At 39.0% G+C, this 14,041-nt stretch overlaps 1 protein-coding gene across 2 annotated transcripts in view; it reads left to right on the top strand.

Moving 5' to 3' along the window:
- The window catches only part of dlgap1b (discs, large (Drosophila) homolog-associated protein 1b), a 98,234-nt gene that overhangs the window by 40,053 nt on the left and 44,140 nt on the right, over positions 1-14,041 (top strand). Inside the window, exons 3-4 of one of the 2 annotated variants that reach the window (XM_026292625.1) lie at positions 9,627-10,752; positions 12,741-12,955. In XM_026292625.1, the coding sequence (XP_026148410.1) occupies positions 9,694-10,752; positions 12,741-12,955 (1,274 nt within the window). In that variant the 5' untranslated portion in view covers positions 9,627-9,693. Of the gene's footprint in view, positions 1-9,626; positions 10,753-12,740; positions 12,956-14,041 lie in introns of those variants that run through there. The other variant, XM_026292626.1, reaches the window with a different exon arrangement.

Below are 14,041 nucleotides of genomic sequence, written 5' to 3'. Positions count from 1 at the left end.
GACTATAATGTTCATACTCAAAGACAAAAGCCTGCTATTATAGAGCAGAGTGAGATGCATTTATATGGTAAAGTCACAAACTTTGACAGGCTGGAAACCTGGTGGATGCAGGCACAGTACTGTACAGTATATCTGACATCAGTAATGCACTGTGTTTATATGAGCTGAGAGCTTGTGGTGCTCATCAAATTGCTTCATTTCATCAATTGTTTTGTTTTGTCCTCTGTGGGTTGGAGAATCGTTGCTGGAAATCCTAAAGACAGAAAAGGAATAGAAATCTATGAATGTGAAATAAAAGTATAACTAATTGATTGTGAGGTGCCGCATATAAGTATTATTTTCACTTCTCCTTCGATTTGTTTAGGTCAACAGTTCAGTCATTGCCAGCTTTACATATTTACTGTACTACATGAACAGTCAGTATTAAAAAGAGGTGTTTTTAGAAGTTAATAGAGTTAATATTTTTTACGTTACACAATATGTAGGCCATATCCATCTTCTAATTTACTAGTAGAAATTCTTTACTCCAAAAAAAAAGATGGTAAGGCTAGGGCTTGGTCATTTTCACAATTTCTTGCATGCCCTGTGGATGAAGATGTAAGGTATAAAAAAAAAAAGGCAACTTCTGTTGTTGTTCACACATATGATCCCAGAGCGGTTGGTACATATGAGTTCTCATTAGCTTGGCTGAAAACATGTTGTGTTCCACCAGAAAATCCATTTGTTTCCATGGTGATGCTCTCCTCCCTTGTCCAATTTCCTCGCCTGCTTTTTATGGATGGTTTTATTGAAGTTTATTACAAAAAAAAGAAAAAACAGGGAAGAAATAAGAGTTAGTAATTTGTCACATTCAGTAATATCACGGTTTACCTGGTGGATCATTTGGAAATGCTCAAAGTGTTATTCCACTCATAGCATTATTATGGTCTAAAACGTACTTAATTTCATTTGGCTCCTGGGCAATAAGTAATTTTTTTTTTTTTATATATATTTCTGTGTTTTATTCTTGTTGCCTTTTATCCAGTTTGTTCTATCTGTAACTGAAAATAGCCAAATGAATTTCTACACTACTAAATGTGGAAAAAGAGCTTTGAACAAATTTGACTTGTCATGTTGTCCTGTAATTATAAATAATGAATCTGTCTGATAACATGTCCTTATTAGTTATTAACACCTTATATGTTTACTAGTTAACACAACAAAAGCCTAATTTACTAAATTAGTTTCACTGCTAGAGAACAAGACAGTCATAGTATTGTCAGTTTTGAATTCAAACTGTGGATTAAATATTTAGCCCTAGTGGCTATGAGGAACATGCAAGCTATAAAAGATGCAAAAAATATTACTGACAGATATTTTTTAATAAAAATTAAAAGAGTGGAATATAATAAAGTGAAATAAAATGTGAAATTTAGTTTCTACTCGACACTTTGTCATATCACTCAAATATTATTTTCAAAATTTAACCAAATCCTCTGAAAGATATCAACTGCCTTATGTAAAGATACTCAGATCTTATTGTAAATAGGTTCCTTAAGTGAAGAACAGAATAGCTGTCTTCTTAATCCTCGAGTGTCTCTGCATATCCATGATGTATTCAACCTTAACCCATATAATAGCAATCTCAGTTGGCCTTTTCTCATGGAGTCTAAGTTAAGTGTAAGATTGACTTTTCTTTAGAAGATTAAGGAATGAGCACGTTCATTTTTTATGAAAAAGGGAAAGAAGATTTTCAGTCTAGCAAGTCTACAGTGAGACAGTTTACACAAATCTATTATAAGCAATTTCATAGAAATGTACACTGCATCTGTAAGTCTAGCTGATGAAACATGTTCAAATTAAAAATAAACATGTCAAAAATGACAAAGAGAAGAACTGTAATTTTAAAATGTTTTTGTAGAGCTGCACTCTCAAAAAAACCATAGTCGCTAAACCTTTGAATCCCATTGTTTACGGCCTTGATTGTTGGATTTTCTCCAAGACAGTACACTTTCTCTGTGCTGACATTTTTGAACAGGCAGCCAGAGCTTTAGTGACAGCTTGAGACAAACAACAGCAGGCTTTCTGTAGACTTAACGCCTTTGTTAATTTGTTTACCTTGATCAAATAGACCTCATCACTAGGGGAATTTGTCTCTGGAATGTGTTTGGTGGGTCCTGAGCTATAACTCAACACAGTCACTCCATTTGTCAGAGAAAGCCCTGACAGCCAGCCTAATTAGTTTTGTTTGTGACAAAGGATCTGTCTTCTGGAAACTGGGAATATCAATCCGGACATAAAGGCATGCATTTTCATAATGCCAAAACACTGAGCATAAACATGCCTACTGGGCATTAGGTGAAATTGCATCAATGACAAGGTCTAATTATCCATCTGTTTTAAATATGTGCTGTAAATATGTATTTATTTGTCAGATTACTTGGTATGTTTTGATGGGGTTTGATGGAGTTATGAATAAAGCCACATTACAAACTACAAAGGAAACATGTTGCGTGAGGAGACTGATTGACTTCTCCACATCTTTGGTGCATATTTTGAAATGCTTTTGTTTGAAATATGCCCCTCAAGGAAATAAAATGGGAAACTGAAAGCATTTTGGTTATTTCTCCATTCTTATATAACTTTTATCATATTAGATATTACTTTTGTAGATACTTGTATAGTTTATGAAGAATATCCTGTAGTTCAAAAGCATAAATTTGCTGTTCTTCTTTAAAATGTCTTAGATGCAGCCAGAGAGGACGTACTAGTGAGTCTTAAGAATCGTTTTAACAGCAGACATTAAAGCTAGTGGTTCTCAGCCTCCATTCTACATAATCTTCAGTCAGAAAAAAATACCAGTTTCCTCAGTGGCTTTTTGGCCCAAGGCTTTCTTTAAAAAAAAAAAAAACTCTCAAGGGGATTTTATTTTAAAGGCACTGTTCACACATTTATAATGAGAACATCTTCTCTGTCACTGCCTCTGTCAGCTGCAGCTCTCCTGTGTGTGTCTGTGTGTTTCATTTTCCGATAGTAGGGCTTCAAATTTCCAGTAATTATTTATAAATATGTGTGAGTTTTGTGAGTGTGTCTACTAAAGTTGCTCCACAGAATCACTGAATATAACTTGCATGTCTATTTTTTTCTGTCTGCAGCAAACAGAGCATTTACCACTATTCTTATGCCACTTATTATTTTACAGGAATGCATTTTTATTTACTTATTTGATTTATCATTATATTTAACACATTGCATTATAATTTATAATATAACTATTTGTCAAAATAGTTCCAATTTTAAAAAATGGCCTCAGCATAGTAATGTACATAGTTCAGTCACTGGGACATTCATTCAAGGGATTCATCTATCAAGGGTTAAAATGAGATTGATAAAAAATGAACCCGTGTACACTGAAGAGTTTTCAGTACATGTATCGTATCTATATACGAAATATTATACACAAATATTACCAAGATAACACTTCAGAGTTACATGCAAGTGAAACATAGTAAATCTGACTTCTCAGTTCAAATGTCCAATTTGAGCTGTGAGTTGAATGACAACAGAGAGGTGCACTGTCTGTCTCTGAGAACTGAAGGTTTGAGTGTATGTGGGGAGGAAGTCTGAAGTGTGGCTTTCAGGTGTCCCAGCCTTTAATCTGTGTTCAACTTCAGATTGCAGATCAAGCAAAGCACAAAAGGGGAAAGGGAGGTTTAGGTACAAAAACTAAAGTGGATCTCAATGTAGAAAAAGTAGTAGATATACAGTAGGCCTGCGGTCAGAAGAGGCATGATTGAGACATGGTCCTGCTGCTGAATCTCTGATAAATTATCTCCTTTTCATGAGCGAGTTCCACACCTTTGCAGAATTGGATTAGTTTATTCTTTACAAAAGAGGCTAAGATGAATGATTGATGTTTGAGTGATGACGGACCTATGGAACCTTGCTATGGATAAATACTAGTCTGAGGTTTGTGAGGACCACTGACCTATAAACTTAATGCTGTTATTGGCGAGTCCTCAGCTTGATCTGGTCATAGCTGCACCAATGCAAAATTAAAGACCAGAGAATAGGTCAGGAGCAAAACCTAATTTGAGGTCTGAAGTCAACGATAAACCAAAATCGAGTGACTTCTTGCCTGGAATCTGTGATAAAAAGAAGGTCAGATTGGGAGGCTTCAAGGTTTTTCCTATATTGTAAAGGGCATGCTAGAGGTTTGTATGGTGTGAATGTCTGACACAAGAAACAGAATTTCAGTGACTGGGGATGTGTTCAGTGTGAAGTTGGAATTAATGGGAGAGGCATATGAGGTGGCAGATGAAGGGCATGACAGACAGTTGCTCTTGAAGTATAGTATCTTATAGTTATTTTGCAGTATCCAGCAAACAACTTGGGGCTCATTTTGTAGTTGAAGTGAGACTTACTGCAAAGTAGATGAGGCTAGGTTAGAGATTAGACATTTCTTTCCTGTGTATTTTCTAGTAGATATGCCCAAGGAGCTGGTGCTTAAGAAAACTTAAGACTTGCCAATTCTGTAAATTTGAATAATTTATTTACAAATTTACAGTAAGAAAAAGGGAGGGAGACATGGAATATAGGTAATTTAGTAAATGATCAGACTGATGATTGGTGGAATCAACTGTGATCATGATGGTGGAAAAGAAATGAAATTATGTTAGATTTAGATTTGAGTTTTGCAATTTAACAATAATTTGGAGAGGAAAAGGGTCTAATATATAAAGAAGCCAGAGCTGCATACTATTCATCACTAATAGAGGACAATAAGAACAATCCCAGGTTTCTTCTCAGCACTGTAGCCAGGCTAACAAGAAGTCACAGTTCTGTTGAGCCCAGTGTTCCCTTAGCTCTCAGCCGTGTTGATTTTATGCATTTGTTTATCCTGTAGCTGCCACAGATGTATCTTCTACTACTGTAGCTCTTGAATCATCTGTAAGACCTCAGTTATGTTTAGACTGGTTCTTTCCCATAGATCTCTCTGAAATCACGTCAACAGTTACTTCATCTAAATCATCAACACGTCTCTTACACCACATCCCAACCATACTGCTCAAAGACACCCTGTCATTAATCGATTCATCTTTATTAGACTTGGTTAATGTATCTCCAGTAACAGGTATGTACCTCAGGCTTTTAAGGCTGCCGTAATCAAATCCTTACTCAAAACGCCCAGTCTTGATCCAGGAGTCAGACTTAAAACTTTTTGACAAAGCTTATACTTAGGGCTGGCTCAGGTGACCTTGAACCATCCCTTAGTAATGCTGCTATGGGCCTAGACTGCCTAAGGACTCCCCACTGGCGCGCTGAGCTCCTCTCTGTCTTTCTGTCTCTCTCTGCTCCTCTTTCTATCCTTCTCTCCTAACCTCCCCCGTCCGATGACCTCTTCTCTCCTCTCCTCGCCTCTTGATAGAATGTCTTTGTGGTACAGAGATAACCAACCATACTCTTGGGTGAGTGTGGCTGAATTTGGTGCCGGGTTTGTGCAAAACATTTGCAGCATATCTGGAGGGGGAGTTGTATTCGGTTGATTGGAAAGGAGTTAAATGCCGGGAGAAGCAATCCAAGTATGAGTTGTCAAGTATGACAAACTAAAGCAGACCTGTGTGTAGTCCTTGACTGTGTAAACTCAGATAAATAAGCTCTATTTGTCCCCCTGCTACAGCACAGAAAATCCCACAAAGAAGCACACACATTCTTTGTGTGTATAATATGACCCTTCACAGTCTGTGCAGTAATATTAGATTGTAGCCTGGGACTGCAAAATTTTTTCAGAATCAAAGTCAAAACCTCACCTGACCTGAAAACTGAAGGTAGTGTGGTAATCTTTCTTTTGGTTCATTTACACTCAAACTCAGAGAAAGAGAGAGAGAGAGAGAGATCATCCATGAAGAGGGGCTTGGTAAAGTTTTAATCCACTGAATAAATCACTGCCAATTTTGATAGAGAAGGCAAGAACTTTAGTAGCCTTGTTCTCTCTAAAGGTCTCAAAGAAGCTCTGTAAGTCCTGAGCTCTATCCAGTGTTTGATGTTGATTGAGGAAGACACAGGAAACTGCACAGCAGCCTTATTTTGCCAGCAGGAAATAGTGCAGCTGACTTCTGTTACTAAGTCATATTGATTGCACCACTTTCTCTAAGTTTGTATGAAGTCAGTGTTACTTTGTATTTCCATATCACCTTTCTTATAAATGGTGAATTTTAAAACTAAGGATAATTGAAGACATTTTAGTGTTTTACCACTATGGAGTTGTGTCCAATACTGGCTGTTGTGTTACATGATGAAGGAAAACTCCACAGAAGAAACGTAGCATCTAAATAGAATTTAGCATGCTGTGCTGGTGCAGCCTAGGTGTTAAAGGCCATTAACGTTCATAGCCTGACTTGTTTTATCTACTCCTACATTTTGCTTGCACAACTCGCCGTTCAGCGCACAATCACTCTCAATGTAATGAAGTCTCAGTGCTTTCCGGAGCTTCTTCACACAAAGCATAAGGAGCACAGTGGTTGGGCTTTCTTGTTTTTTTTTATTTATTTGTTTTTGTTTCCTGTGTGTTACCGAAATAGTCGAACTGCTGGTGTGGTTTGAGGCTAATTTCCTTAGCAACCACACATGGCAAACCTGTTGTTAGGAAGGAATAAATTTAAACTGCATGTATATTTACTTAATGTGCACTATACAGCTACAGTCATTTGCTGGGTTGACAGTTAAGTTCAAAACGCCCTATTCACAACTAGCACATTCATTTTATATATCCCCATGCAGAAACTGGGCCTACATGCTGATTGAAGTGAGAACAATAGCTTATGAGTTTATTAGCTAAGCAGTCGGGCAGGATCTGTTATCCAGTGTTTCATTTCCTCAAACTCATTTCATACTGCAGGAACAATGATGTTGTTTTATGTCCATCTTTTTTACATGCAGCTTTAGGCTGTAACCACTCAGAGATTGTTTTAACACAGTTGTTTACAAAAAAAAAAAAAAAAAATCAGGATGCTTCATTGGTGGGATTGTGTTGTGAATGAAATGAACAAAATGAAACAATAAAATACAAATCTGGAAGTCAAGTTGACGACGGCTTTATATGTTTACAGCTTATTACATACCAAAATACAGTGCAATGGTTTGCAAACACAATTGTACAATTCTGAAAAGTTGTCACTATTTGCTTTTTAATTGTGACAACCCTAAGGTAAACCCTAAGCAGACATGTGGCATTCACATCACAATGTAATCCTCCAGGAATGCACACTTGTATGTATGTGATTGATCAGAAGGATTGCACTTTGTGTTGCAGAATTCTTTTTTCTGTATGATGCTGACCCGATGGTGCCAGTCTCTGCATTTCTTCCATTCAAAAGAATGAAAAGGACTGCATTTTTTCATGCCGAGTGTTCATTAAGATTCATTATGTGCTGTATACGAATGGAAGACTGACTTTGGTGTGTCCAGTTGTTTGTATGTTATTCTGAGGATGGCTTTACCAAACAGGTAGAGACAGAACTGGGTCAGTTATGATGGACATGCAGTATAATACATAACCACAGCTGTCTATGAGCTTTCCTCATGTCACTGTAGGTCCTACCTGACAGACACAGCAGAACCAGCAAATCTCTCTCTTCTTGTCGATAAACTGTACTTTACAAGCTAGCAGCATTAAAATTCAGCATGGATATGCAGACTGTCAGATACACTGCGTATTTGTATGTCAGTGTGAGCGTGTGCATGTGTGTCTAGCAGGCAGAAAGCCAGCATGACCCATCTTCAGCTTTTCAGCTTTAGAGCAGTACTGCAGACAGCTGTGCCACAAACACACTGCTATGGATCACCGCGAGGGCCTTTTATTTAGGTCACATTCTGGGCTTCAGCAGCCAACAGAAGGGATCTCTGTCAGCTGCAATGAATACCTTTAGTTGGGCACAGCCCACTTAAGTTCCCTGCAAGAACCAGACACAGTGTGTGTCTGTGTGGTATGTAGTGTGTGCTTTGTGTGAGTCCACATGTGTAGGTATTTTGCAGATGGGTGTAGAGAATGACCACTCTATAATTTCGATTTTCTCTGTAACAATAAAATGATCATATTGATTCTCTCCAATTGATTTAATCCCCTGGTTTACTATTGAAAGGAAATTATTTCCCTTGACTTTTCAATTAATCAATCAACCTGTTTATAGTCATCCATCCATCCATCCATCCATCCATCCATCATCTATACCCACTTATACCTATTTAGGGTCACAGGGATCTGCTGGAGCCTATCCCAGCTCTCTTTGGGTGAAAGGCAGGGGTACACCCAGGACAGGTCACCAGTCCATCACAGGGCCCAGTTTATAGTCATATAAAGGAAAATAAGTCTGACTTATCCTCAACCTGACATACATGCTACATGGCCCTACGCAGTGTCCCCTAGTTATGTAAAGAACTAATAAGATATTTCATTGCGCTACCCTGTCTCCCTCATTTTCTCTTATCATTTCTCCCTTAGTTTCCTCTCCCCTCTCCTCCTAATCTTCATCCTTTTTTTTCTTTTCTCATCCTCTTTTTGCTTTGGTCTCATATTTACTACAGTGGCCTTTGGTGGTGCTTGCTTTATCAATCGCATTAATGAATTCCCTTTGCAGGCTCGGCCACACTGTTGCCACAGTGCCTCACCAGGGTGTGTAGGCTTTTCATTGTCTCATTAGCTTCACTTCCTGTCTATTGTAAACAGTATGGGTTCAGCACCTAGCCAGCCACAGCCCCAGATGGCTATGGAAGGCAGTTTAAGGGCACTGATTGATGCCATTGTTTTAATGCCACCATGTACAAGAAAGGTTGTTTATTGATGGTTGCCTCAGAGGCTGTCAACTAGGGTTACTGGGTAATTGGTTTATATTTAGGAGAACTAGAGGTATAGAGGGAAAGTAGAGTTTCAGGCTGTGATAATTTGTTGTGTTTTTATAGGTGGGGCAATATGCATGTGTACACCCCGAGCCGATGGATTGTGAAGTGAAAATAAATGCACTTTTTGAGTATTACCTGTATTAATCTGTTACATCCACTGTTCCGTCAATGCACCAGATTGAATTTAGTAGCTATGGAGAAATCATTGGAGCTATTTAAAGCAGAGGGTGCTTATGTCTCTGCATTAATTGTGCCAATGTCTCAAATTTTTTAAGTAATCTTGATGCTTCATTTCTAACAGTACCCTTGAACAAATATAGCAAACACATGTGCTGTAAATAGATTTGAACTCTTCCTGATACCTCTTCTTCTTTTGTTTCTCTCCGTTTTCTCAATACCCTGTCACTTTTTCACTGAAATTTACCACAACAAATAGATAAGTGGAAGAGGAAGAACAGATCTCAGTGTCAGGAATCATTTGCCAAGTGGCTGCTATATTTAGAAATGCTCTTTGAAGTTTTGAAAGACAAAAATAAAAGGTTGAATAAGAAGAATAGGTCCAAGTCCTGTCAATATCAGCAGGTTTCCGCATGTGTGGAGTGCCAAAACACATCTTTTTCAAATTAAAGCAGCTAAAGACATTACACTTTGCTTTGAATGTATGCAAATATGATATATTTATAATTCTCCTTTCTGTTTCTCTCCTTTTCTTTGTTTGTCTGTCCTCATGGCTGTGTGGTACTGTGTAGAGTTAGTTTTGGGGCCTGTACAGACTTCCTGCGGCTGCAGTTGGATGTGCATGCACACTCTGTGACAATGAAGGGCCTTTCTAGCAGCCGCAGTCACCATCACACTGTGACCTGCGACCCCTCTTATGACTCAATGACGCTGGCACACTCAGGTCGGCGTTCTTATTTCCTTAACCCCGGAGAGGCTCATTCTGCAGACCATACCTGCTACACCCAGTGTAACTCTTTCCAGTCTGAGTGCGGGGCCTACCCTGATCTGGCCAGCTGCACCTTCCCTCGCAGACATTACAGCTCCCACCATGAGCTAAAGGAGGAGTGTGGTGCTGTGGTGCCTTACACAGGGCCCACAGGGAATAGTAAGGGAAGTGCTGGAGGTAACAACAGTAGGATCCCTTCTAACCTGCTAGAGCAGTTTGAGCACCAAGCACCAGTGCGGCGTGAAGGCTACCACACACTGCAGTACAAACGCACTGCAGTAGAGCACCAACGTAGTGACAGCCCTGGTCGAATCCGACACCTTGTTCACTCTGTCCAAAAACTTTTCACCAAGTCCCATTCCCTTGAGGGGCCCTCAGGGTCTTCTGGAGGAGGAAGCGGGAGGATAAATGGCAGTAAATCCAGTCCTGATGACCCTCCTTCGTCCTCTGGTACCCTGAAGCACAGCAAGCGCAGTAAAAGCAAAGACCGCTCCAAGTCAGAGCCTAAGATGCACACAGCCATCTCAGGGTACTGGAGCTCAGATGACACACTTGATCGGGAGGTCTGCCTCTACCACCATCACCATGGGGGTAGCAGTGGAGGCCTCCACTCTGGGGTCATGACTATGGGGCGCCACCCTGACAAATCCCAGTCACAGTACTTTTTAGAGTCCTATAACACTGTCAGTGCCCAGTCTCTCAAGACGTCATGCAGCAACAATGATGTGAAGTGCTCAACGTGTTCTGGCAGCAGCAGTGGAGGTCTGCCATTGGTCGGCACACTGGATGGCCAAGTGCAGCTGAAGAAGAGCTCGTGGTCTTCTACTCTGACGGTGAGCAGAGCAAGAGAGGTCTACCAGAAGGCCTCAGTCAACCTAGATAAAGCTCTAGTGAAAGCTGAGCAGGGACGCACCTGCCACTTCCTACAGGTAGGACTGTTACAACTGGCCCATCTCCTGCATGTCATGCTTTATGCATCATCCAGTGCCAGCTGCTCCTCCACTTTTGTTTTCCTTATGCATGTTAGTAAGAATGATCAGGGGAAAAGTGACCCATACCCTATCCTATCATTTCCAACTGTCTCATTATTTATTGGTTTTATGCTGATTTTCATTATATCATCATAAAAAATGTTGCAAAATCATCACGTCATCTGCTCTCTCATCTGTGTTTGTGCCCACATTCATGGAAATATTCATACATAAGCATGTGAGTGGTTAGGACATTTATAAGTCACTGGATAATGTAATTCCCCTGCATATTTACTTGACAAGGGAAATAATACAGTAATGTCATTTACATCCTTTGTCTTTCAGGTCATATAACAACACCAAGCACAAGAGAGCAGACCAGAAATACAATCCAATCTGTATAGTAAAAATGGCAAAATTTCACATGCAGTTACTAAGATTGTAGGGGTGGTTCCAAAAGTAGTCATGTTGTGTGCAACTGAGCGTGTATAAATTTATTCAAGAAGTGAAAGTAATTTGCTACTATGAGATCAGAGAGCTGGAGGTGAGCAGACAAAGAAAGGAAAGAAAAAAATGCTCCAGTTCTTGAGCCCTGTGGTCTCACACACGCACATGTACGAAGATTTGTCATCACACTAGATCCCGCTTTTTCTTTTCTCTTTTGGAAAACATAAAGGTGTTTAAGCCTGTACAGATTCTCTGTCATCTTAATAAGCAACAAATAAGAGTCAGAGTAGAGAAATGAAGAAAAATAGCAAATAAGTGAGACCAGTACTTTAGGAAAATGACCATGACGGGAACAAAGACATTAAGAGAAAGAAAACAGAAGTGAGGGAACATACCTGTAAAAGACAGCTAGAGAAACTTCTGTGTGGTCATGCATTTTAACACCCGGGAAAATGGAGCAAACAGATCAAAGAAGGCAGTCACTGCAGTAGTGCAAAATTTCCTCCAACCTAAAAGAGCCTTTTTTTTTTTTCTATAAAAAGGGAGATGGGACTAAAGTTAGTGTGCAGATGCTTTTTGAATTCTTAAAATAAGGCTTTAACATGCAACTCCCTTTGCCTACTGGAATAAGATCCTGTAATCCAGTGTTTGATATTTACTCTACATAAATTAGACAGTTGTAGAGACACAGTGTAGTGCCTGAACTTCTAATGCACCTATGCAACATTTGCAAGTTAGAAGATTTGAAATCTGCTCTACTCTGATATGATAGAAAGATTAAAAAATATGACCCTTTTTTCATTATTTTAATGACTTTTTCTCAGTAACAATTATTTAGTTCTTATAACATCATCCCAGACCCAGTCTTGAAAAAGATGTTAACACACCGTACTTCAAGGTCAGCTCGGTTTCCTAGCTGCACACCAGTCTGCTGAATGATTCTCGTGTACTTTTTCCTCACTATCTCATTTCTTTCACTTCAGTGCTGGTTTCCTAACAGCCATTCACATTGGGACTGTAGTGGTTCTGCTGAACAAAACCCCCTTTGTTTTCCTTCTCTCTCCATGTCTGCTGCCTTTCATTCTCTCTCTCTCTTTTAGATTAAGGCTTGGCTCTGCCTCCTTTTACTTTTACCTTCATTAGTGTGTGAAAAGTCAGGAGGAGAGGAGACAGAGGCCAGGGGTACTGCAATGTTTTATCAAAACAATTAATTCCCTGTATTTAATATGCCGCATGCATCATGGGACAGACAAAAGAAGGCCTCTGGCACTCACAAGCTCATGGTATGGTCAAGGCAGACCCTGCATTGGTACTGGTACTATCAATTATTTTGAGGCATAAAGTGTAATTTAATATTTATAATAGACCAGGGTAGGAATTATTGTAGCCTTGTTGTATCTACTTTTATTCATGTACGAGTGGATCTGTATGAGCTCCTAACTCTTTAGGGTGATCTGTGTTAGGGCCCTCTTTTACCTTATCTCATCTCATCTGTGCAGGTGCCTCAGGATGACTGGAGTGGTTTCTCTCCACTGGGGAAGGATGATGAGATCCCGTGCCGGCGAATGCGTAGTGGCAGTTATATCAAGGCCATGGCAGAAGATGACAGCGGTGACTCAGACTGCAGCCCCAAACCCTCACCCAAAGTCCAGGCACGGCGGGCCAGCTACCTGAAAGCAACACAGCCATCCCTCACAGAGATGACAACACTCAAGTGAGTGTGTGCTGAGGCTAAAACTGCTATTTTTACTCAGTTATTCAGTAAAATCTCTTTTGATTAGTCAAATAATTAGAAATATCAGAAAATAGTGGAGAACACCTATGACAATTACATAGAGTCCACAGGGATATTTTGAAATGACGCATTTTTTCTAACCAATAGATGAATAGTCAAGTTGATTAAATTTACAGTCATATAAAATTGTTCTTCCCTTTAAAACAGCTTAAATAATCCACTAATTTCCATAATTGTTGTTGATTAATTTTCTGTCATCCAACTAATCAAACACTTGAACTGTTTCTATGTGTGTTCATATATGGTAATTGTATACCCACATGTCTGTTTATTATGCTTGAGCGTTTATGCAGTATATGTGTCTGAACATATTATCCAAGTCTGACTCTCAGCGGCCACAGCTTACTTAAACCTCAGACACAGACCTCTAGTCTTCACTGTTGGCCTTAATAAACTCATACAAACATACTGAACGGACTGAGCCTTAAAAAAACAAAACAAAACAAAGATAAAAAATATCTTCAGAAATAAATCCATTGTGACATGAGAACATCAACACATATATTCTCTTTTCTGAAAGGATTCTTTTTTAAAGAGCTCATGTTTAAAGCTGACCTTTATGATTTGGAAATTTGTTGCATAAGACTTTCTCTGCTCAGCAGCATACTTGTTTTACAGCATTGACTCATATATATAATCATATTCAGCAGTGTTGGAGTCCATCAAGAAGATTTCTTACATTAAGTGTTGAGGAACATCGAGCTGACACCACTGTTCACAATTAAGTCCACATACAGTTTCTTGAGATATCAGTGGTGACACTTTTTGACTTTATACCTGTTTCTAAAGAAATAAACACTAGTTTCAAAACTACAGACTGGGAGAAGGAAGAATGCAATTCATAATAAATTAACTGAAACTTTAACTTCATGCAACTTATACATCATATGTCTTATTTTTGTATATTTTTCAATTACACGTTACTGGCCAGTGTCCTTGTTTAACTTGATATAGTCATGCTCATTTTTTTACAATGAGGGATTTTTTTTTTATCAACATTTCAGG

The sequence above is a fragment of the Mastacembelus armatus genome, chromosome 20 (genome assembly GCF_900324485.2).
Source record: "Mastacembelus armatus chromosome 20, fMasArm1.2, whole genome shotgun sequence".
NCBI lineage: Eukaryota > Metazoa > Chordata > Actinopteri > Synbranchiformes > Mastacembelidae > Mastacembelus > Mastacembelus armatus.
The sequence above is the reverse complement of the archived record's forward strand: the minus strand, read 5'-3'. Positions and strand labels throughout refer to the sequence as shown.